The sequence below is a fragment of the Mobula hypostoma genome, chromosome 16 (assembly GCF_963921235.1).
Source record: "Mobula hypostoma chromosome 16, sMobHyp1.1, whole genome shotgun sequence".
NCBI classification, from domain to species: Eukaryota; Metazoa; Chordata; class Chondrichthyes; order Myliobatiformes; family Myliobatidae; genus Mobula; species Mobula hypostoma.
Window position 1 is genome coordinate 38,399,613 of NC_086112.1, and position 25,272 is coordinate 38,424,884.

The 25,272-nt window shown below is 41.5% G+C and overlaps 1 protein-coding gene across 3 annotated transcripts in view; it reads left to right on the top strand.

Moving 5' to 3' along the window:
- Positions 1–25,272, top strand: part of vps13a (vacuolar protein sorting 13 homolog A) — a 307,850-nt gene that overhangs the window by 98,054 nt on the left and 184,524 nt on the right. For all 3 annotated transcript variants that reach the window (XM_063068778.1, XM_063068780.1, XM_063068779.1), the window contains exons 25-26: positions 1,283–1,455; positions 9,378–9,534. In XM_063068778.1, coding sequence (XP_062924848.1) covers positions 1,283–1,455; positions 9,378–9,534 — 330 coding nt within the window. The remainder of the gene's footprint in view (positions 1–1,282; positions 1,456–9,377; positions 9,535–25,272) is intronic.

Below are 25,272 nucleotides of genomic sequence, written 5' to 3' on the forward strand. Positions count from 1 at the left end.
ATTCCCATTCTGATATGTCAATCCATGGCCTCCTGTACTGTTGAGATGAAGCCACACTCAGGTTGGAGGAACAACACCTTGTATTTCGACTGGGAAGTTCCAACCTGATGGCATGAACATTGATTTCTCTAACTTCCGTAAATGTCCCTCCTCCCCTTCTTACCCCATCCCTAATTTTTTTTCTTCTCTCTTTCCCTCTCACAATAACTCCTTGTCTGTTCTACATCTTCCTCTGGTGTTCCCCTCCCCCTTTCTTTCTTCCAAGGCCTTCCGTCCTATGATACTCGCCCTTCTCCAGCCTTGTATCCCTTTTGCCAATCAACTTCCCAGCTCTTAGCTTCATCCCTCCCCCTCCTGTCTTCTATCACTTCGGGTCTCCCCCTCCCCCTCCCCCTCCCACTTTCAAATCTCTTACTATCTCTTTTTTCCATTAGTTCTGATGAAGAGTCTTGGCCCAAAATGTTGACTGTACTTCTTCCTATAGATGCTGCCTGGCCTGCTGCGTTCCATCAGCATTTTGTGCGTGTTGCTTGAATTTCCAGCATCTGCAGATTTTCTCGTGTTTGCGAATTTGCAAACTATATGGTTTGCCATTCTTACTTCTCAGGGAATTGAAAAAATCGGCTTTTCTAGTTACTCAACTTGATTACAGTTTAATCTTAGTCTTTTTTTATATATCCTCTGACAACTATCTTTGATTATTTCATTTAGTTTTCCAAAAGTTCTACAGTCTTCAAAGTAAATACCTTAAAATCATATTTGGGTTAAGAAAGAAATGATTTATTCATGTGGGAAGTCTGGCAATACTGTACTTATGCTTCGTTTTGATGTAAAGAGAAATTCTCAGATTATCCCTCAATCTAATGATTTTGTATATTCCCTAGAACTTGATATTGTGAACTGTCATTTGTGTCAAAATAAATAGTACAGTTCATCTGCTTTGAACTATTTACCAAAGTCAAAATTCAGTCCATTTGTTGTAGATCTTTTCTTTCCACTTGGCTCTGTGATTTGGTATTATTGACAAATTACAATATTACTTTGTATTTGGAATTAAATGTATCAGAATATTTTAAGTTGCAGCTGTTTACAGGGGTGATAATGTAGCATTTAGGTAGCATGCTTCAAAAGAAGTGTTTATGGGAGGGCACATGAAGGTGTGCTACGATATTTTAAACTGTTGAAGGTTTGTTTTTCTTTGTTAATGAATCAAAGAAACATTCTGAAGGAAAATAACATACGCTAAAATTCTCCATATTTTAACCATATTTACCTTTCACAGATTCTGATGATGAGTTCTATGATGCTCTCAGCTCTCCCATGGATACACCAATAGACTTACCAAGTAGTGATATTTCATTAAAAAGATCAGAATCATTACGCCAGAAACAGTTGAGAAAACAAGAATCAATGAAAAATATGACTGAGTTCCAGTTGGAGTTTGAAATAAGAAAGGTAATTATAGTTCTGCCTTACCTAAAACTTCTAACCCTTTTGTGGCAGTACTCAGTTCATTCACAAGAAAATCATGGTGCCCAGAATAATTATATAATTCCTCCATACTTAAGTACCTGTACTTTATTTGCTCAGTTAACTTTCTTTTAGGAATGTGTATGTATAAAGAAAAAGAGGGAATGTGATGTTGTTAGTTGTGAATACGATTTGTCCACAAAATTTGTTTTTTTAATATTATTGTATATGGACATTTTTTTTACTTGTAAACATTTTTTTGAAATTGAGAAGGGCATGATCAAAAATAAGGTGTTTATTGTGAATAGTTGCATGTTCCATATAGACTTGTTTAAAAATAGTTAATTTGTTTCTAGATCAGAAAGTTTATTTGCTCATGTTTGAATAAGGTCCCACATCTACCTTAAAATCTTCTTTTGGCATGTATCAATTATTCAATAATTCCCTGTCAGAATCCTTGGAATATTTTAATATTTCAAAGGAACTGTAAAAATGCAAATTCTTTTGGAAAAGATGTAGTGAAAATCTGAATAAAGACTAAATCACATCACCAACAATATTTGAATGGCAGAGCAGGCTTGTGGGACAGAGTGGCCACCACCTGTTCCTAATTTGTATGTTTATACATTCATATGTAAAGTAAGTTAGGGCTTCATAAACAAAGAAGAAGATTTTTTTTTAATATTGTTACAATTGTTGTGAAACTAGAATACTGGGAGACTGCATAAAGCTCGGTTCAGCCACATGTGGGTAACTGAGCTTCTTTTTCAAAGTTTTGTGCCTTTGAATATAGCGGTAATAGTTGCCAAGATGGTATCAGTATTCCAGTGACTACATGACGAGGTAAGATTATGTACAGTAACTGCATTGAATATTCTGGAATTTAAAAATTTAAGGGGTTGTATTCCTTCGTTGTTTTTGAGAAATTGTGTGACTGGTAGAGTAGACTATAAGGAAACAATTTGCTTTGGAGTCTGGCACATTTTCCAAAAATTTAGTACAAGCACTTTCAGAAATCATAATTAGTTATTTGTATATGCAAAGGGTGATAGAAATGGGAACATTTTCCACAAGAGGCAAGTGATGCAAATTGTTAGCCAGTTTTAAATCCATGTGAGTGTATAAAGTTAGTTTCTGATAATGAATGGCATTTAGACCTTTGATTTTATGTTGCCTGTCAGAGCAAATTCCATTGAACTTGATTTCTTAAAAGGTTCTGACATGCTGATCAACTCTACCCTGATTTTCCTACCACTCGCCTACACTAGAAATAATTTTGATGTACCCATTTACTGCAAAATCTTTAGGAAGTGAGAGGGATCCCATATAATCAATAAACTTGATTAAATCAGAGGCAGCAGCACTGTTACGTTTTGTATTTACAAAACAAAGAATAATTGAAAGGAAAAGAATGGAGATGAGAGTCTTAGTTTTTTTTACTTTAAGCAAGACACCAACATAGTGTCATGACATTTCCAATTCATTTATTTTTACATATACCCTGTAATGAAATATTTAAATGAACAAGAATACTTAATCAAATATTATTAACAATATTACTCAAGTATTACAGATATTCTAAGTACACAACATTCTTCCCTGCTTAGCTATAAACTACAATTCAATATAGGATTCAACTATATACACATTATATTATACCATACTATATATTATATACTATACTGACATCTACAGCATAGTAAATTTTAAATTGTCCCATTCAGGCCTAAAGATTTAAAAGCTGTGGAGGCTTTCTTACTTTTCTTGTGGAATAATGTCTTTCGTGACAAGGGAGGTCACTGTTCCACAGCCACAAGACTCACCTGCCAAGCAATCTCAGGGTCTGGGGCCTGCTCCATGGTGGTTGTTGGCATTGACTCCAAGACAGCAGGAAGTTGTTCTGATAGCTCTGGCCACCTTTCTTCTTCCTTTTTCTTCTAGTTTGTGTATCTTAATGTTGGGAAGGTCCTTTTAGTTCACTGGAATATTCTCTGATTAGTCCTGTTACTCTCTTTACAATTTGATCTCTCCTCTTGGTTTCCTCATCCATGACATCATGATAAATCCTCTTGTTTTCGTAACTCCATTGACTCCTTCCTGACCTTCCATTCATCCAGCTGGAATTTTAATCTTTGCATCTACTTTTACAAGCAGCTTTTTGTCTCCCACTCGAAGTTCATGTACTAACCTTAATGCATGCAAAGTAGCTTCTGCTTCTTTATATTCAAAAGCTAAAAGCTTTCTACTTTCTTGAAATTCCTTGAGCTCTCTTCCAGTTAAAAACCAAGCCACAATTTGCAAGTAACTGCCTGATTAACGTATCAGAGGCTTTGTCAATTCTAATATCAACAAAAGCTGTTGAAGTCGGATCACTGCTTTCAACACTTTCACACTTTTCAGAGCAGGGTTCTTCCATGGTCCGATATGCTCTCCACCCAGAGCACAGAGACTGGCACCAACACCTATTTGTCCTTTCTTAATTCGCTTTCAGTTGACTCTGTTGCAGGGGATGTGGCATGCAACTGGTGGATGGATTTCAAATCAACATGTAGTTGTCTCAGGCACTCATGTCCCCACAGTACTGGCCCTCTGTTTTTACTACAAACAAACCCAATGTGGCTTGTTGGTTTTTGTATTTCACTGTTACGAGTGCATTCCCACAAGACTCATCTTTTCTCCTTTGTAACTTGGGATACCTGCAGGCTTCAGTTTAGTATCTTCGAATTGCCTTTTAAACTCATCTTGCGGAGTGACTAAAACAGCTTAGCCAATGTCCAATCCATTTTAATTAATTTGCAATTCGCTTCTGGTGTAAGTGATATTGCTTGTCTATTGTTAGTTTTCAGATTGTAAATCCTAAGGCTACTCAGTCCTGTGTCACTCTGATCGTTACAGATTTTTCATCAACAGCATGCCAATTAGTGTTTTTTTTTTTGAAACCACAACTTGACTATTTAGCTTTTTCTCGTCCCAGTGCAGTCCATTTATTTTTGTCTGCCCATCATGCTCTTTTGTATGTGTGCTATTTGTTGTATATCCTTTAAATCTGTATTGATGAGATGTATGTGAGCCGCTGCCACAACAGTAACACAATCTTTTTGGCCAGACAGGCCTCCGTATAGAGTAGACAATGCACTTTTGTTCAAGCTCACTTTCATACCTGACTGCAACTCAGTTGCATCTCTGTCTGCCATTTCCATTGATGTAGCAAATTCAACTGCTGTTTTATATCTAAGTTATGCTTTGGATAGGAGTCATTTTTTTAATGCTTTCTTATAAGATTCCACAAACTAAACGAACTCTCAGTACTTCATTAAACCTATTAACTGATAATGCTCAGTCTTATCAATTCTGCCCTATAAGCTGAAATGGTCTCCCTTTCCTTTTAATTCTGCTTATGAAGCCGAAATGTTCGACAATCAACAATAGTTTTGGTTTTAAATGTTCCTGCATTACCATCACGATATAAGCAAAAGGTACAGTGTCAACGTTTCGGGCCGAGACCCTTTATCAGGACTAACTGAAAGAAGAGCTAGTAAGAGATTTGAAAGTGACAGGGGGAGGGGGAGATCCAAAATGATAGGAGAAGACAGGAGGGGGAGGGATGGAGCCAAGAGCTGGACAGGTGATTGGCAAAAGGGATATGAGAGTATCATAGGACAGGAGGCCTAGGGAGAAAGAAAAGGGGGAGGGGGGAAAGCCCAGAGGATGGGCAAGTGGTATGGTGAGAGGGACAGAGGGAGAAAAAGGAGAGAGAGAAAAAATGTGTGTATATAAATAAATAACGGATGGGGTACGAGGGGGAGGTGGGGCATTAGCGGAAGTTTGAGAAGTCAGTGTTCATGCCATCAGGTTGGAGGCTATCCAGACGGAATATAAGGTGTTGTTCCTCCAACCTGAGTGTGGCTTCGTCTTTACAGTAGAGGAGGCCATGGATAGACATATCAGAATGGGAATGGGATGTGGAATTAAAATGTGTGGCCTCTGGGAGATCCTGCTTTCTCTGGCGGACAGAGCGTAGGTGTTCAGCAAAATGATCTCCCAGTCTGCGTCGGGTCTTGCCAATGTATAGAAGGCCACATCGGGAGCACCGGACGCAGTATATCACATCAGCCGACTCATAGGTGAAGTGTCGCCTCACCTGGAAGGACTGTTTGGGGCCCTGAATGGTGGTGAGGGAGGAAGTGTAAGGGCATGTGTAGCACTTGTTCCACTTACAAAGATAAGTGGCAGGAGGGAGATCAGTGGGGAGGGATGGGGGGGGGACGAATGGACAAGGGAGTCATGTAGGGAGCGATCCCTGCGGAAAGCAGAGGGGCGAGGGGGGGAAAGATGTGCTTAGTGGTGGGATCCCGTTGGAGGTGGTGTAAGTTACGGAGAATTATATGTTGGACCCGGAGGCTGATGGAGTGGCAGGTGAGGACAAGGGGAACCCTATTCCTAGTGGGGTGGCGGGAGGATGGAGTGAGAGCAGATGTGCGTGAAATGGGAGAGATGTGTTTGAGAGCAGAGTTGATGGTGGAGGTAGGGAAGACCCTTTCTTTAAAAAAGGAGGACATCTCCCTCCTCCGATGCCTCCGATGTGGCCTTCTATACATTGGCAAGACCCGACGCAGACTGGGAGATCATTTTGCTGAACACCTACGCTCTGTCCGCCAGAGAAAGCAGGATCTCCCAGTGGCTACACATTTTAATTCCAAGTCCCCTTCCCATTCTGATATGTCTATCCACTGCCTCCTCTACTGTAAAGATGAAACCACACTCAGGTTGGAGGAACAACACCTTATATTCCGTCTGGGTAGTCTCCAACCTGATGGCATGAACATCGACTTCTCTAACTTCTGCTAATGCCCCACCTCCCCCTCGTACCCCATCTGTTATTTATTTATATACACACATTCTTTTTCTCTCTCTCCTTTTTCTCCCTCTGTCCCTCTCACTATACCCCTTGCCCATCCTCTGGGCTTTTTCCCCCCTCCCCCTTTCTCCCTGGGCCTGTCCCATGATCCTCTCATATCACTTTTGCCAATCAACTGTCCAGCTCTTGGCTCCATCCCTCCCCCTCCTGTCTTCTCCTATCATTTCAGATCTCCCCCTCCCCCTTCCACTTTCAAATCTCTTACTAGCTCTTCTTTCAGTTAGTCCTGAGGAAGGGTCATGTCGACTGTACCTCTTCCTAGAGATGCTGCCTGGCCTGCTGCGTTCACCAGCAACTTTTATGTGTGTTGCTTGAAATTCCAGCATCTGCAGATTTCCTCGTGTTTACGATATAAGCAAAGCTCATTTTGGCTGGTTTGATTGGAGCAATCAAAATCCTAGACAAACTGTATGCTTTTCCACCCAATGCACTCATTAAAACTGGTAGTTGTTTCTCATTGACTATTCTATTTGCTTTAAAATATTGCTCATTTTCTCAGTATACGTAGTCCAGCTATCATTTATGTAATCAAATGCATCAGTCTTTCCAATGTAGGCAGCCATTTCTGCTTTTTATTTTTAATGATTATTATCACCCAGTAATCTGTGCATATGAACCTGTGAATTCTTCCGTTTTCTGCCTTTTTTTAACTCGACCGTGTCTGTCGCTTCAAAAGAAGCATGTGTTCCACTTGTATTTTTGACTCGACTGTTTCTAGCTGCACTTTTTTAAAACTTGAACGTCTCGTTGCCATTGTATGTTTTGTAACTCCAAAACACACAAATTAATTGAAAAGAAAGCAAGGGAGCCAAGAGATGCCTGTCTTAGTTCATTTTTTACTTTAAGTGAGGCTTGCACTTACCACATCGTAGTATCATGATGTATTCAGTTCACTTATTTTTACATATAACCTATAATAAATTATGTAAACAAATAATGCTTAATCAAACAATATATTTACAATATTACTCAAATACTATTGAAATATTAAATACACAACAAGCACTCCCTGCTGCACAATTATACCAACCATGGTGGTGGCATCCGTTAGTCTCGCGAGACGATGGATCTGCGCCTGGAAAGTTCCAGGGCGCAAGCCTGGGCAAGGTTGTATGGAAGACTGGCAGTTGCCCATGCAGCAAGTCTCCCCTCTCCACGACACCGATGTTGTCCAAGGGAAGGGCAAGGGCCGATACAGCTTGGCACAAGTGTCGTTGCAGGAGTTGCCAGAATGAGGTTGGAGGCAACGTCAGACTGCCTTAGGGACTCCAGCTCCGGATTTGTCCTCAAGGTTTATCCCCGAAGCCTTTCCCATGAGTGGGTATGGCCGCAAGGCAGCGGAGGTTTGAAATCAGAGTTTTCCCTCTCTTAGATGGACTGCCTTCCCAGGCTGACGAGCTCCATCTACCATGGTACAGTTTTGCCGTAATTAAATGACAGTGAGTCCAAGAGATTATGTGATCCACTTCTATTCTTATATCTTTAAGAAATACATGGGTGTTTATTTGTGTCTTTCCATTTGCTTAATGAGACATCTGATTTTCTTATTACATAATCTCATTTACCCTGAAATAGAATTTGTCACTATTTATGTGGTGCTTATCTTCTGTGCAGTGGTGTGCTGGGGCAATGGCATCAACAAGTGTGATGCTAACAGGTCCAGTAAACTGATTACTAAGGCTGGCTCTGTTTATAAGAGTCAAACTGGACACATTGGAGGCTGTGGTAGAATAAAGGACCCAATGGAAAATCCTGGCAATTCTGGACAATGTTTCTCACCCTCTGCATGCCACCTTGGCTGAACAGAGGAGCACTTTTAGTGATAGATTAAGACAACTGCACTGCTCCATAGAGTGCTACATGAGGTCATTCTTACCCTCTGCCATTAGACTCTATAATGAGTCAACCTATAGCCGAGGAAGTGATGACTCCCTCCTGTTAAACAGTTTAAGGTAATTTGTTTTTTATTTTTTCTTACTTCTGTTCTAATATTTGGCTATTTGTATATCTGCGCCTTTATAACACTACTGTGACGCTAATTTCCTTTGGAATCAATTAAGTATTTGTCTATCTTATCTATCTTTAAAAAGATAAGCAATATGCCATTGATGGCCGTTCCAGTGCATACACTTTGCATAGGAAGACATTAAGAGCTTGGAGATATACTGCCAATCACTTAACATGTTCCTATGCAAAAGGTGCTAACCAGTGGTGCTGTCTTAATGAAAGGCACCTTTGTAGTGATAACGAGTAAGCTGTTGTGGTGATGAAGAGTGGGCTGGGGGTAGAATTTCAATCCGTAACATTAAATTTTAAATAAATATTATGAATGATACAATAAATATTGGGTACATCTGAAAGCTGTTAACACAGGCATGTTTTCCTGATCCCACAGCAGTGGTTATGCCACTGAAGAATATATCTAAATACCTATTTAAAATGCTGCTAAATCTATATTCCTGATTTTTAATGCTAATTTTTGCTGAAATTCATCAGATTAAAGCCTGGTGACGATGGCCACATTTCAGTCATGAGTATGCTTGCCTTGTCAACAACTTTTACTCTTCTCAGGCTATACCAGTCTTTGTCAGTCAGAATCCCCTACTGGGCTATATGTTTTTTTTCCATTATGGGAACTATTCATTTTTACAAAGTCTTGTACCAAAGTCTCTTCCATTACAGAAATAAAGCAGGTCCCTTCATGCCTTAGTGCAATCAGGAATGGCACATGACTTGTACATAGTATCTAATCATTTATTGAGATGAATGATTGGATTTCCTGCTCAAGAAGCTCAGGAACAAACATCAAGTTTACCCTTTGATATTAATGGTATTAATATCTCTAATAGTTGAATAGCTGCAGAATGGTGTGAAGTAAAAATGGAATGAAACTCAAAAAAAGAGGTAGTATATAAGAGGGATTCATCACTTGATATTCCAAAATTCATGCAGAATATTATTTGAAAATTTTTGATTTATTTTGTCATAGATGCTACTTGGAATTTTTCGTCACGTAGAAGGTACTGAAAATCTTGTATTGGAGTTGGAAATATTAGGACTTGGTACAGAACTGAAATTGAGGACATATGATATGACTTCGCATACGTATCTCAAAGAAGTCAGCTTAAAATGTCCTGAACAGAGAGGTAAGAAGGATGATTTCTTAGGTAACCTTCCAAGATTAAAGTTGCATTGTGCATTTAAAGTTCTTTCTATTATCAAGTGATTGTACAGTTTATGAATAGGACATTACATTATCACTTGATGACTCAGTTTATATTCCATTTTACAATGAATGCTTCATGTATCTAAATAATTAATAGGCTTGTACTAAGTTGGCAGGGATGTTGAAAGAGTCAAGATCGATCAATTGGAATACACCAAAACTTGTTAATGTATACTGTGGTGAAACAAGGATATGTGCGTATGATAGGAATCTGAGGTTTTTACCAGTTCAGTTTGGTGAACCTATGTTATGACATAATCAAATTGAGAATCTTCTGTTCAGGAAGCTTCCCCTGTCGGAACATGTAGCAATTAAATTAGTTAGATCTAAGGACCATCTTTTGCTTTCTTTTAAAGTTTCATTAAGCCTGCAATGTTACAAATGCTCTTTGTAACATTGTGCTAAGTCATCCAAATAAAATTAGATTAGTATATTATAATTAAGTTTAAGCAGGAGTCAGAAACTAGAAAAATGATATAACTCATTTTTTAAAAATGCAAATTGATTAACATATTAATGGAAATATTTGGTGGGTCCTGATGGCTTAAATTTTCAAGAAGGCCAAACCATTTGTCAAATCATTGTCATCTTTAATTGTGACATTAAGATGCTGGCAGCTTCTAAATGATAATGTTGTCTTTCATGTTGTGCATAACAGCTGGCACTGGGTAAAACTTTTGACCATAATATACTAATTACACAATTGGACTATCTCTAATTTTCCCAGATCATTCTGCCTTTGAGGAGACAAAAATAAATATTGCTGATTTTCCAAAATTGAGTAGATTGAATTACTCAGTGTGACTCAGTCTGTCTCATTTTACAATAGTGAGGTGCTTACATATGATGTGGTGGCGTAATTATGTGTACCGTTCGTGTATTACCTACGTATAACCCATAATGAATAATGTAATCAAAGGATGCCTAATGAAACAATATATTTGCAATATTACTCATATTCCTGAAATTTTTAATGTGTAACACTATTCTCTGCTTAGCTATAAACTCCAACTCAATGGCAAAAGTATCTAAACTTAAATGCACATGTACATAATACAATTACAGGTGTCCCCTGCTTTTCGAACGTTCGCTTTACGAAACCTCACTGTTACGAAAGACCTACATTAGTACCCTGTTTTCGCTAACAGAAGGTTTTTTTCACTGTTACGAAAAAAGCAGCGCGGGAAAAAATGGCGGCGAGTTAAAAAAATGGCGGCGTGAGAAAAAAAATGCTGGCGTGAGAAAAAAAACGCAGCACTTGCCCCAAACTGCCAAGCTCTTCCCTCGGAACTGCATTCTAGCCGCTATTGCTTAAACATGTGCTTTATCTCGATTTATTTTGTGCGTCCGTTAGCAAGATGAGTTCCAAGGTATCGGAAAAGCCTAAAAGAACTCGTAAGAGTGTTAAACTTAGCGTAAAACTAGACATAATTAAGCGTTTCAATCGTGGTGAACGAAGCAAGGACGTTGTCCACGCATTGAACTTGCCTGCATCCAACATTCGCACTATTTATATGCAGAGAGAAAAAGTCTTGAAAGCTGCCGATGTTACTGTTGGTTCTGCTCGTAGCAAAGTTGTCTCTCTTAGTCCGCATCCAGTAATGGATAAAATGGAAAGTCTATTGCTTGAGTGGATTGATGGGTGTACAAAACGTGGTGTTCCTTTAAGCTATCTTGTACTTACGGAGAAATCGGTCAGTCTTTTTAATAAGCTGAAACAGAAAGCACTGGCCGATGGTGATGAAAGTGTTGCGAAAGTGGAATTTAAAGGTAGTCATGGATGGTTTGATCGGTTTCTGAGGCGAGGGCAGCTTCATAGTTTAACGTTTACCGGAGAGAGTGCTTCGGCTGACACTGAAGCTGCCGAAAGGTTTCCAGCAGAACTGAAGAAAATAATTACAGAAGGTGGTTATTCTTATAAGCAAGTGTTTAACTGTGACGAAACTGCAATTTATTGGAAAAAATTGCCGAGTAAGACATTTATTCTGAAAGAAGAAAAGCAGGCTAAGGGACACAAGGCATCGAAGGACAGGTTTACCCTAATGCCACTGGTGTTGCTGTCCTTAAGCCTCTACTTGTGTACCATTCAGAAAATCTGAGGGCACTTAAAGGCGTTGATAAGAAAACACTTCCCGTTGTGTTCTGTTCACATCCAAGCAGTTGGAACACCCAAGTGCTTTTTTCTGAGTACATGAGCAGATACGTTAGTCCTTTTGTTGAAAAATACTGTAGAGAAAATAACCTCAATAACAGATATCTTGTGATTGTCGATAATTGTGCTGCTCATCCGCCTGACATTACTGAGTATGGCGATAACATTCATGTTGCGTTCTTACCGCTGAATACGACATCTTTGCTGCAGCCGTGCGACCAAGGCCTAATAGCCGCAATTAAGGCTTACTATACGCAAAATGTGATGCATTTTATTGTAAATGCTATTGACAGAGAGGGCAACTCCAAAGCATCTTTGCGAGAGATCTGGAAAGACTACAATATAGAACTGGCAATCGCCAACATGGGAGATGCTCTCGATAGGCTAACAGTCTCAGTGAGAAATGGCGTTTGGAGGAAACTATGTCCCAAAGCAGTGAACGATTTTAAAGGCTTCGAACCATCAACGATAAATATGACAATAGTGAACTTGGCTAAGGAGGCTGGGTTTGTGGAAGTTGACAAAGATGATGTTGAGGAGGTTTTGGCATCCCATGACCAAGAATTGACAGATGAAGAATTGATGCATTTGCAATAGGAAAGATTAACAATCGAAACCGAACACAGTAGCAAAAATGAAGTCGTCCAGGGACTGAACGTGAAGCAGTTGCATGAGATTTTCGCTGCAATTGACAGTGCTGCAATGATTGCAGAGAAGTATGACTTTAATTTTGAAAGGGCACATAGGTTTAGGGCAGGTTTGCAGGATGTTTTGAGTGCTTAGCAGTCAAGTATACTGTCGTTTTTCAAGCCTTGCACATCAGCCACAACAGAAGACGAACATCGACCTTCGACATCGAGGCAGGCAGACATAGAAGATGATGACCTGGCTACCCTATTGGAAACAGACTATGATGAGATGACACCCCAGTCTCCTCTACCTCCCACCACCCAAATTTCCGACGACTCAGCCTAACACACCATCCCGATTCCCGTAAGTGAAACTACACTGTACATACATTATTTCTACTTTATATAGGTTGTGTATTTTTGTGTTATTTAGTATGATTTGTTATTTGGTATGATTTGGCAGCCTCATTGCTTAAAGGTTACTGGAGAGTCCTTTAACTGACAGTGCCTTCAGCCGGCAGTGCCTGTGTCGACAGTGCTTCCGCCGAGAGCGCATGCGTGAGATTTTCGCTGCGCTAAACTGTGCTTCAATGATTGCAAAAAGTATTTCTACTTTATATGGGCTGTGTATTTTTGTGTTATTTAGTAGGATTTGTTATTTGGTGCGATTTGGCAGCCTCATAGCTTACAGTTTACTGGAGAGAGTGCTTCTGCCGAGAGCGCATGCGTGAGATTTTCGCTGCGCTAGATAGTGCTTCAATGATTGCAAAAAGTATTTCTACTTTATATAGGCTGTGTATTTATCATATCATTCCTGCTTTTACTATCTGTTGCTGTTGTTTTAGGTTTTATGTGTTATTCGGCATGATTTAGTAGGTTATTTTTTGGGTCTGGAATGCTGAAATTTTTTTCTCATATTAATAAATGGTAATTGCTTCTTCACTTTATGACATTTCGGCTTATGAACCGTTTCATTGGAATGCTCTACCTTCGGATGGCGGGGGAAACCTGTACTATGTAGATATGCATAGCATAGTAAATTTTAAGTAGTCCCATTTAATTGCTGAGTAGGAAATCCTACTCTTGTGGGAGAATGTCTTTCCTGATTAGGACAGTCACTCTGCTTGGCAGGTGGCAGGTAAACAGTATAGGATCTGGGGCCTCATCCTTGGTGATTGTAGGAGTTAACCCTGGGACTGTAAGAAGTGGTTCTGACAGTTCTGCGCACCTTTTTTCTCTAACAATTGAAGCTGCTGTCATCAACTGATCGATATGTCATCTCCAGATGACTTAAAACACAATCTCCACTGTGTAGGAAAGTAGTCCAGTTCTGTCCTTAATTTTTCCATGTACCCATTTTTGATGACCTCTAGTCCCACGCCAGTACTGCTTATCTAGAAGTGAAGCATTGAACCTCCTTGTTTGAGGAGCCCTTAATTTGTCTCAGCTATTTGTCTGCATACTCCCAAGACTGGGTTTGAGGAGATCCAAGCATGAGTGCAAGGGTTGACCCAGGAAGAGCATAGCTGGTGATTGTTGGTTATGGAATGTGCTGCATTGGACATGCAAGGAGGAAACTAGCAAGCTTCTGATTCCGTGTTGGTGTAGTGTGTTGCTGACATTGCTCTCAGTGCATTCTGTAGACCGGACCGCAAAGCATGTGCTACCAGACTGCGAGGAAACGATATGATTTGGCAATATGAAACGATATGAGTCAACTGCACCTTTCTTCATTCCCTGTCACACACTGTTGAACTTGAACACCCCCCCTACCCCCCGTCAGCCAGTCTGCAAAAATATTGTAGCTTGGCATGGTGCAGATATAACATGTCTTATTCCATGCATTTTCAAGAATGACTGGAACTATTCCACAACAAACTGTGGTCCATTGTCATTGACTAAATGTTCTGGTATACCAGTCCTTGAGAAGGTGCTTCTCAGCAGATCAACAGTGTATGAGGTTCTAGAGCAGGCTATTGGGAACAATTCTGGCCACCTTGTAGCTGCATACACTTCCACCAAGAAATTTGTGCCCTTGAATGGTCTGGCAAAATCCGCATATCTTCTCTGCCAAGGCAATGAAGGCCATTCTCAGGAATGGAGAGATGCTGCTTCGGCATGTGTTAGACACGATAGCATCCTGAACAGTTCATGGCAAACTACTTGATCTGCTGATCTATCCCAAGCTACCAGATAAAGTTTCAAGCCAAAGTGTTCATTTTGACCATGCCTAGTTGACTGGCATGTAGCTCCTCCAACACTTAAGCACTCAGCTTGGATGGTACAGCAACTTTCAATTCCCACACAGGGCAACCCTGGTGAAGGACAAGTGCATCCCAGTGCTATTTAAAAAAAAAAGAATGAACTAAAATTTTTACTGCACATTCCATCCACTTTGGATGGCCACGTAGACCTGAGACGGTGTCGCGTCTTTCATTTGGCATTAGGGAGAATATGACAACAGGAGTGTCCTCTTTTGTAAATTTTCCAAGTAATCCATCAGCATTTCCATGATTAGTTGTCCATTTGAATTGGATCTTATAATTGTGTCCTCCAAGAAACAGAGCCCAGCTCTGCATTCATGCTGCTGCTTTTCAAGGAACACCCTTCTGTGGATTGAAAATGGACATTAGTGGTTGATTATCAGTAATGAGGGTGAACTCTCTCCTCCCATACATGTGCTGATTGAAAAGTTTTACACCCCCAAACCAAACTCAAGGCCTCTGTGTCAATCTGTGCATAATTTTTCTCTACAGCAGTAAGGAATTGTGATGCAAAGGCTATGGGGTGTTCACTATCATCACTCCTAACATGTGATATGATTGCACCTATAACATAAAGTAAGGTGTCACAGGCAAACCTCACTGAACGATATGGATCGTAATGTCTGTTGTCACTATTTTATTTACCTTTCAAAAAAATGTCCATTTCCATTTCTTCCCAATCTATAGTAATTTCAAGGAGTGGAGCACAGTAGTCAGGTTTGGCAGGTAACTGTTCTAGAAATTGACAGATCCTGAAAAGGACCACAAATGTGACACGTTCTTTGTCATTGGAGAATCCACCACTGCTTGAAGTTTCTCAGCAGACTTGTGTAATCTAGTGCATCAATGGTGTGATCACAGTAAGTGATGATTGGTTTAAAGAATTCACATGTTGCATCATGCTCTGAGCCCATAATCTTCTCATCTTTTCAAGACCGTAAGACCATAAGATATAGGAGCAGTATTAGGCCATTTGATCATCGAGTCTGCTCCACCATTCAGTCATGTGCTGATCAAATTCTTCCAGTCATCTCTGCTCCCTGCCTTCTCCCCATACTAATCAAGAACCTATCTATCGCTGCCTTAAATACACCCAATGTCTTGGCCTTCACACTGCCTTAAATACATCCAGTGTCTTGGCCTTCACAGCCACTTATGGCAACAAATTCCACAGATTTACCACCTTCTGACTAAAGTACTTTCTCCGCATCTCTGTTCTAAATGGACGTCTTTCAATCCTGAAATTGTGCCCTCTTGTCCTAGAATCCCCTACCATGGGAAATAACTTTGCCATATTTAATCTGTTCAGGCCTTTTAACATTCGGAGTGCTTCTATGAGATCTCCCCCTCTATTCTCCTGAACTCTAGGGAATACAGCCCAAGAGCTGCCAGATGTTCCTCATACGGTAACCCTTTCATTCCTGGAATCATTCTCGTGAATCTTCTCTGAACCCTCTCCAATGTCAGTGTATCCTTTCTAAAATAAGGAGCCCAAAGCTGAACGTGATACTCCAAGTGTGGTCTCACGAGTGCCTTACAGAGCCTCAACATCACATCCCTGCTCTTATGTTCTATACCTCCAGAAATGAATGCCAACATTGCATTCGCCTTTTTCACCACTGACTCAACCTGGAGTTTAACCTTTAGGGTAGCGGTCCCCAACCACCGGGCCGCGGACCGGTACCGGGCCGCAAGGCGTGCGCTACCGGACCGCGAGGAAACGATATGATTTGGCGATAGGAGTCAGCTGCACCTTTCCTCATTCCCTGTCATGCACTGTTGAGCTTGAACGCACGCGAGGTCATTACCCGCGCATCATCCATGTCAGTGCAGGAAGGAGATCAACTCCTCGAGCTTGCAAATGACGGCGGGCTGAAAAGTATGTTTGACATAACATCTCTGCCGGCATTCCGGATCAAAGTCAAGGCTAAATATCCTGAGATAGTCAGGAAAGCACTGAAAACGTTGCTTCCATTTCCAACATATCTCTGCAATGAATGCAACGTAAACTAAATTGCGGAATAGACTGGACATAAGGAACCCCCTTCGAGTATCGCTGTCTCCCATCATCCCTCGATAGGACCGTCTCGTTGCAGGAAACAAGCCCAGGGCTCCCACTGATTCAGCGATGTTGGTGCATTGCAATGATTTTATATGTTCATATGGGGAAAATATGTGCTGTGTGTTTAATATCCAAACGTTACTTAAAATGTTATGATGCTATTATAAGTGACTTATATAACCATATAACAATTACAGCACGGAAACAGGCCATCTCTGCCCTTCTAGTCCGTGCCGAACGCTACTCTCACCTAGTCCCACCGACCTGCACTCAGCCCATAACCCTCCATTCCTTTTCTGTCCATATACCCATCCAATTTTGCTTTAAATGATAATATCGAACCTGCCTCTGCCACTTCTACTGGAAGTTCGTTCAACACTTCAAGCTCCCCGTCCTCCCCTGATAATTGTCTTATCGCTATATTCATGCAAGGAAAATATGCGTTGTGTGTTTAATATTAAATTCGTTAGATAAACCCTTTTAGAAACGAAATTGAGTGTATTAGCCACTTATCACCTATATTCTGGTAGTGATTAACACCCCCCCCCCCCCGCCGCCGCTGCCAACAGAATTGGCAAAAACAATTTTTAAGAAATCGACACGTAAACGCATGCGCACTGGTGCCCGCGCAAGGCTTCATGGTCATTGTAGTCTTTCTCGGGGTAAACCCAACGCATTTGACCTCTACCACCACTCTGCTCCGTCTAGCGGAATTAGTCCTTACTCTTAATAATTTCTCCTTTTGCTCCTCCCATTTCCTCCAAACTAAAGGTGTAGCTATGGGCACCCGTATGGGTCCTAGCTATGCCTGCCTTTTCGTTGGGTTTGTGGAACAATCTATGTTCCGTGCCTATTCTGGTATCTGTCCCCCACTTTTCCTTCGCTACATCGACGACTGCATTGGCGCTGCTTCCTGCACGCTGCAGAACTCGTTGACTTTATTAACTTTGCCTCCAACTTTCACCCTGCCCTCAAGTTTACCTGGTCCATTTCCGACACCTCCCTCCCCTTTCTAGATCTTTCTGTCTCTGTCTCTGGAGACAGCTTATCCACTGATGTCTACTATAAGCCTACTGACTCTCACAGCTATCTGGACTATTCCTCTTCTCACCCTGTCTCTTGCAAAAACGCCATCCCCTTCTCGCAATTCCTCCGTCTCCGCCGCATCTGCTCTCAGGATGAGGCTTTTCATTCTAGGACGAGGGAGATGTCTTCATTTTTTAAAGAAAGGGGCTTCCCTTCCTCCACTATCAACTCTGCTCTTAAACGCATCTCCCCCATTTCACGTACATCTGCTCTCACTCCATCCTCCCACCACCCCACTAGGAATAGGGTTCCCCTGGTCCTCACCTACCACCCCACCAGCCTCCGGGTCCAACATATTATTCTCCGTAACTTCCGCCACCTCCAACGGGATCCCACCACTAAGCACATCTTTCCCTCCCCCCCTCTCTCTGCATTCCGCAGGGATCGCTCCCTACACAACTCCCTTGTCCATTCGTCCCCCCCATCCCTCCCCACTGATCTCCCTCCTGGCACTTATCCGTGTAAGCGGAACAAGTGCTACACATGCCCTTACACTTCCTCCCTTACCACCATTCAGGGCCCCAAACAGTCCTTCCAGGTGAGGCATCACTTCACCTGTGAGTCGACTGGGGTGATATACTGCATCCGGTGCTCCCGATGTGGCCTTTTATATATTGGTGAGACCCGACGCAGACTGGGAGACTGCTTTGCTGAACATCTACGCTCTGTCCGCCAGAGAAAGCAGGATCTCCCAGTGGCCACACATTTTAATTCCACATCCCATTCCCATTCTGACATGTCTATCCACGGCCTCCTCTACTGTAAAGATGAAGCCACACTCAGGTTGGAGGAACAACACCTTATATTCCGTCTGGGTAGCCTCCAACCTGATGGCATGAACATTGACTTCTCTAACTTCCGCTAGGCCCCACCTCCCCCTCGTACCCTATCTGTTACTCTTTTTTATGCACACATTCTTTCTCTCACTCTCCTTTTTCTCCCTCTGTCCCTCTGAATATACCTCTTGCCCATCCTCTGGGTCACCCCCCCCCCCGTCTTTCTTCCCGGACCTCCTGTCCCATGATCCTCTCGTATCCCCTTTTGCCTATCACCTGTCCAGCTCTCGGCTCTATCCCTCCCCCTCCTGTCTTCTCCTATCATTTTGCATCTCCCCCTCCCCCTCCAGCTTTCAAATCCCTTACTCACTCTTCCTTCAGTTAGTCCTGACGAAGGGTCTCGGTCTGAAACGTCGACTGCGCCTCTTCCTATAGATGCTGCTTGGCCTGCTGCGTTCACCAGCAACTTTGATGTGTGTTGCTTGAATTTCCAGCATCTGCAGAATTCCTGTTGTTTGCATTTGACTGCTACTCTTGTACGTTGGCAACCCTACCCCCCCCCCGAGGTCGGCTGGTCCGCAAGAATATTGTCAATATGAAACCGGTCTGCAGTACGAAAAAGGTTGGGGACCCCTGCTTTAGGGTATCGTGCACAAGGTCTCCCAAGTCCCTTTGCATCTCTGCATTTTGAATTCTCTCCTCATCTAAATAATAGATAATTTAAAACTGTTTAAAACTTTAAATTATTTAATATTATTTAAAACTGTCTTAAGATTCTGGAAATGTTCCTTGTCATCCTTACCAGTAACAGTGGTGTCATCCAGATAACACTGAGTACCTGGGCAGCCTTACAGCATCTGGTTCATAGCTTTCTGCCAAAGGGCAGATGCTACTCCAAAAATAAGCCTATTTTTGCAATAAAGCCTTTGTGAATGTATATGGTGAAAAACTTTTTACTCTTCCATCTCTATAGTTCGGCCTCAGCTGAGTCTAATTTGCTGAAGTGTTTCCCTTCAGAAAGGTTTGAAAAGATATCCTCTATCCTGGACAGTGTATTGATCTACTTTCAGTACTGTGTTTGATAGTGACTTTAAAATCACCAGAGATCCTGATAGACCCATCCTTGGCTCTTTTAGCCCCCATGCATTCTAACTTATTGGAAACAGTATCGTGGATGGTATAAGGAATAGGACAGGCTTTGTAAAACTTGCTCGTGGCAATTTGCTTTAACACTATTTTACCCTTGATATGTTTGAGTTTTCCAGTGCCACCCTTGAATGCTCTGTGGCACCATCCAGAACATTTCTTAATTCACTTTCAGTTGATTCTGTTACATGGGATGTAGCATGCACACAGTGGATGGATCTCCTATTACATTGTTGTCCCAGCTAATCATGGCCTCACAATAGACAATAGGTGCAGGAGTAGGCCATTCGGCCCTTTGAGCCAGCACCACCATTCACTGTGATCATGGCTGATCATCAACCATCAGTACCCCGATCTTGCCTTCTCCCCATATCCCTTGACTCCACTATCTTTAAGGGCTCTATCTAACTCTCTCTTGAAATCATCCAGAGAATTGGCCTCCACTGCCTTCTGAGGCAGAGCATTCCACAGATCCACAACTCTCTGGGTGAAAAAGTTTTTCCTCAACTCCGTTCTAAATAGCCTACCCATCGAAACCATAGAAACTACAGCACAGAAACAGGCCTTTTGGCCCTTCTTGGCTGTGCCAAACCATTTTCTGCCTAGTCCCACTGACCTGCACACGGACCATATCCCTCCATACACCTCCCATCCATGTATCTGTCCAATTTATTCTTAAATGTTAAAAAAGAACCCGCATTCACCACCTCATCTGGCAGCTCATTCCATACTCCCACCACTCTCTGTTTGAAGAAGCCCCCGCCCCTAATGTTCCCTTTAAACTTTTCCCCCCTCACCCTTAACCCATGTCCTCTGTTTTTTTTTCTCCCCTTGCCTCAGTGGAAAAAGCCTGCTTGCATTCACTCTATCTATACCCATCATAATTTTATATACCTCTATCAAATCACCCCTCATTCTTCTACGCTCCAGGGAATAAAGTCCTAACCTATTCAACCTTTCTCTGTAACTGAGTTTCTCAAGTCCTGGCAACATCCTTGTAAACCTTCTCTGCACTCTTTCAACCTTATTTATATCCTTCCTGTAATTTGGTGACCCAAACTGAACACAGTACTCCAGATTCGGCCTCACCAATGCCTTATACAACCTCATCATAACATTCCAGCTCTTATACTCAATACTTTGATTAATAAAGGCCAATGTACCAAAAGCTCTCTTTACAGCCCTATCTACTTGTGACGCCACTTTTAGGGAATTTTGTATCTGTATTCCCAGATCCCTCTGTTCTACTGCACTCCTCAGTGCCTTACCATTAACCCTGTATGTTCTACCTTGGTTTGTCCTTCCAACGTGCAATACCTCACACTTGTCTGTATTAAACTCCATTTGCCATTTTTCAGCCCATTTTTCCAGCTGGTCCAAGTCCCTCTGCAGGCTCTGAAAACCTTCCTCACTGTCTACTACACCTCCAATCTTCGTATCATCAGCAAATTTGCTGATCCAATTTACCACATTTTCATCCAGATCATTGATATAGATGACAAGTAACAATGGACCCAGCACTGATCCCTGTGGCACACCACTAGTCACAGGCCTCCACTCAGAGAAGCAATTTTCTACCACCACTCTTTGGCTTCTTCCATTGAGCCAATGTCTAATCCAATTTACCACCGCTCCATGTATACCTAGCGACTGAATTTTCCTAACTAACCTCCCATGCAGGACCTTGTCAAAGGCCTTACTGAAATCCATGTAGACAATATCCACTGCCTTCCCTTCATCCACTTTCCTGGTAACCTCCTCGAAAAACTCCAATAGATTGGTCAAACATGACCTACCACGCACAAAGCCATGTTGACTCTCCCTAATAAGTCCCTGTCTATCAAATGCTTGTAGATTCTGTCTCTTAGTACTCCCTCCAATAACTTACCTACTACCGATGTTAAACTCACCGGCCTATAATTTCCCAGATTACTTTTCGATCCTTTTTTAAACAACGGAACAACATGAGCCACTCTCCAATCCTCCGGCACCTCACCCGTAGACAGCGACATTTTAAATATTTCTGCCAGGGCTCCCGCAATTTCACACTAGTCTCCTTCAATGTCCGAGGGAACACTCTGTCAGGTCCCGGGGATTTATCCACTTTAATTTTCCTCAAGACAGCAAGCACCTCCTCCTTTCTGTACTGTTCAATCTGTACAGTTTCCATGATCTCACTACTTGATTCCCTCAATTCTATAGACTTCATGCCAGTTTCCTTAGTAAATACAGACGCAAAAAACCTATTTAAGATCTCCCCCATTTCCTTTGGTTCCGCACATAGCCGACCACTCTGATCTTCAAGAGGACCAATTTTATCCCTTACAATCCTTTTGCTCTTAATATACCTGTAAAAGCTCTTTCGATTATCCTTCACTTTGACTGCCAAGGCAACCTCATGTCTTTTAGCCCTCCTGATTACTTTCTTAAGTATTTTCTTGCACTACTTATACTCCTCAAGCACCTGATTTACTCCCTGTTTCCTATACATTTCATACAACTCCCTCTTCTTCTTTATCAGAGTTGCAATATCCCTTGAGAACCAAGGTTCCTTATTCCTATTCAATTTGCCTTTAATCCTGACAGGAACATATAAACTCTGCACTCTCAAAATTTCCCCTTTGAAGGCTTCCCACCTACTAATCACATCTTTGCCAGACAACAACCTGTCCCAATCCACGCTTTTTAGATCCTTTATCCTTTCTCATTTCTTCAAATTTGGCCTTCTTCCAGTTCAGAACCTCAACCCTAGGACCAGATCTATCCTTGTCCATGACCCCTTTTTTCTTAAATTGTGGCCTCTGGTTCTGGACTCCTCCAGCATCGGGAACATGCTTCCTGTCTCTACCGTGTCCAATCCCTTAACAATCTTATATGTTTCAAACAGATCCCCTCTCATCCTTCTAAATTCCAGTGTATATAAGCCCAGTCGCTTCAATCTTTCAACATATAGCAGTCCCGCCATCCCGGGAATTAACCTTGTGAACCTACGCTGCACTCCTTCAGTAGTAAGAATGTCCTTCCTCAAATTTGGAGTCCAAAACTGCATGCAATACTCCACGTGTGGTCTCACCAGGGCCTTGTACAGCTGCAGAAGGACCTCTTTGCTCCTATACTCAACTCCCCTTGTTATGAAGGCCAACATGCCATTAGCTTTCTTCATTGCCTGCTGTACCTGCATGCTTACTTTCAGTGACTGATGAACAGAGACACCTAGATCTCGTTGTACTTGCCCTTTTTCTAACTTGACACCATTCAGATAGTAATCAGCCTTCCTGTTCTTGCGACCAAAGTGGATAGCCTCACACTTATCCACATTAAACTGCATCTGCCATGCATCTGCCCATTCACCCAACCTGTCCAAGTCAACCTGCATTCTCATAACATCTTCCTCACATTTCACACTTCCACCCAGCTTTGTGTTATCTGCAAATTTGCTAATGTTACTTTAATTCCCTCATCTAAATCATTAATATATATTGTAAATAGCTGCGGGCCCAGCTCCAAGCCTTGTGGCACCCCACTGGTTACTGCCTGCCATTCTGAAAGGGACCCGTTAATCCTTACTCTTTGCCAACCAATTTTCTATCCATCTCAGTACCCTATCCCCAATACCATGTGCTCTAATTTTGCCCACTAATCTCCTATGTGGGACCTTATCAAAGGCTTTCTGAAAGTCCAGGTACACTACATACACTGGCTCTCCCTTGTCCATTTTCCTAGTTACATCCTCAAAAAATTCCAGAAGATTAGTCAAGCATGATTTTCCCTTCGTAAATCCATGCTGACTCCGACCAATCCTGTTACTACTATCCAAATGCGCCGCTATTTCATCTTTTATAATTGACTCCAGCATTTTCCCCACCACTGATGTCAGGCTAACTGGTCTATAATTCCCTGTTTTCTCTCTCTCCCAGCTTTATTAAAAAGTGGGATAACATTAGCTATCCTTCAATCCACAGGAACTAATCCTGAATCTATAGAACATTGAAAAATGATCACCAATGCGTCCATAATTTCTAGAGCCACCTCCTTAAGTACCTTTGGATGCAGACCATCTGGCCCTGGGGATTTATCAGCCTTCAGTCCCATCAGTATATCCAACACCATATTCTGCCTAATGCAAATTTCCTTCAGTTCCTCCATTACCCTAGGTCCTCTGGCCACTATTACATCTGGGAGATTGTTTGTGTCTTCCCAAGTGAAGACAGATCCAAAGTACCTGTTCAACTCATCTGCCATTTCCTTATTCCCCACAATAAGTTCACCCGTTTCTGCCCTCAAGGGTCCAAATTTGGTCTTAACTAATTTTTTCCTCTTCACATACCTAAAGAAGCTTTTACTATCCCCCTCTATATTCCTGGCTAGCTTACCTTCGTACTTCATCTTTTCTCCCCATATTGCCTTTTTAGTTATCTTCTGTTGTTCTTTAAAAGTTTCCCAATACTGGCCCTCCTGTTTTTTTAAACCACATACAAAGCCACATGTGGCTTGTTGGTTGTTATATTTCACTGTTACAGATGTCATTCCTACAGGAGTTATCTTTTCTCCAGTATAAGTTCTTAGTTGGATATCTGCACGCTTTAATTTGGTATATTTGAGATGCCGATCAAGCCCATTTTGTGGAATGATTGAAACAATTGAACCAGTGTCTAATTCCATTTTAATTAATTTGCCATTCACTTCTGTCTTAAGATATATTGGTTGTCTATTGCTAGTTTTCATATTGATTATCTTGTGTCCCTGATCATTATCAGATTTTTCATTAACATCATGCAGAGTAGTACTGTTTTTGAAACCACAACTTGACTATTTATCTTTTTCTCTTCCCTGTGTAGCCTGTTTATTTTTGTCTGCCCAGCATGCTCTTTGTTGGTGTCCTACTTCATTGTATTTTCTACAATGTTCACCTTTAAACCTGCATTGGTCTGGTGTATGTGAGCCCCTGATCTAACAGTAACTCAATTTGTGCAACCAGGCAGATTTACATTTAGATGTTGCTGTTTTGTCCACACCCACTTTCATTCCTGACTGGAACTCACTTGTATCTCTGGCTGCTGTTTCCATTGATACAAGGATTTCAATTGCTCTTTTAAATGTGAGTTGTGCTTAAGTTAAGAGCCATTTTTATATGCTTTGTTGTAAATGTCCAGAAACTAGATGATCTCTCATTGCATTATTACTGAACTGGCAATGCTCAGACAATTTCCTCGGTTCAGCCATGTTAGCTCCCCTTCCTTTTGATTCCACTCATGAAACCTAACACCCTCTGCAATCAACAATGGTTTCAGTTTACTTTTACATATCAGAAAGGCTCGTTTCAGCTGGTTTGATTGGAGCAGTCTGTAAACTATAAGCAAACTATATGCTCTTCAATCAATTGCACTCAGCACAACTAGCACTCGTTTCCTATTCCATTTACTTTGAAATACTGCTCAATTTGTTCATTATTCATCAGCCAGTTACTTGTTCATTATCTGTTGAGTACTTCTATCTTTCTGATGTAGACAGCCATTTCAGCTTTTTTAAAATTTAATATTATT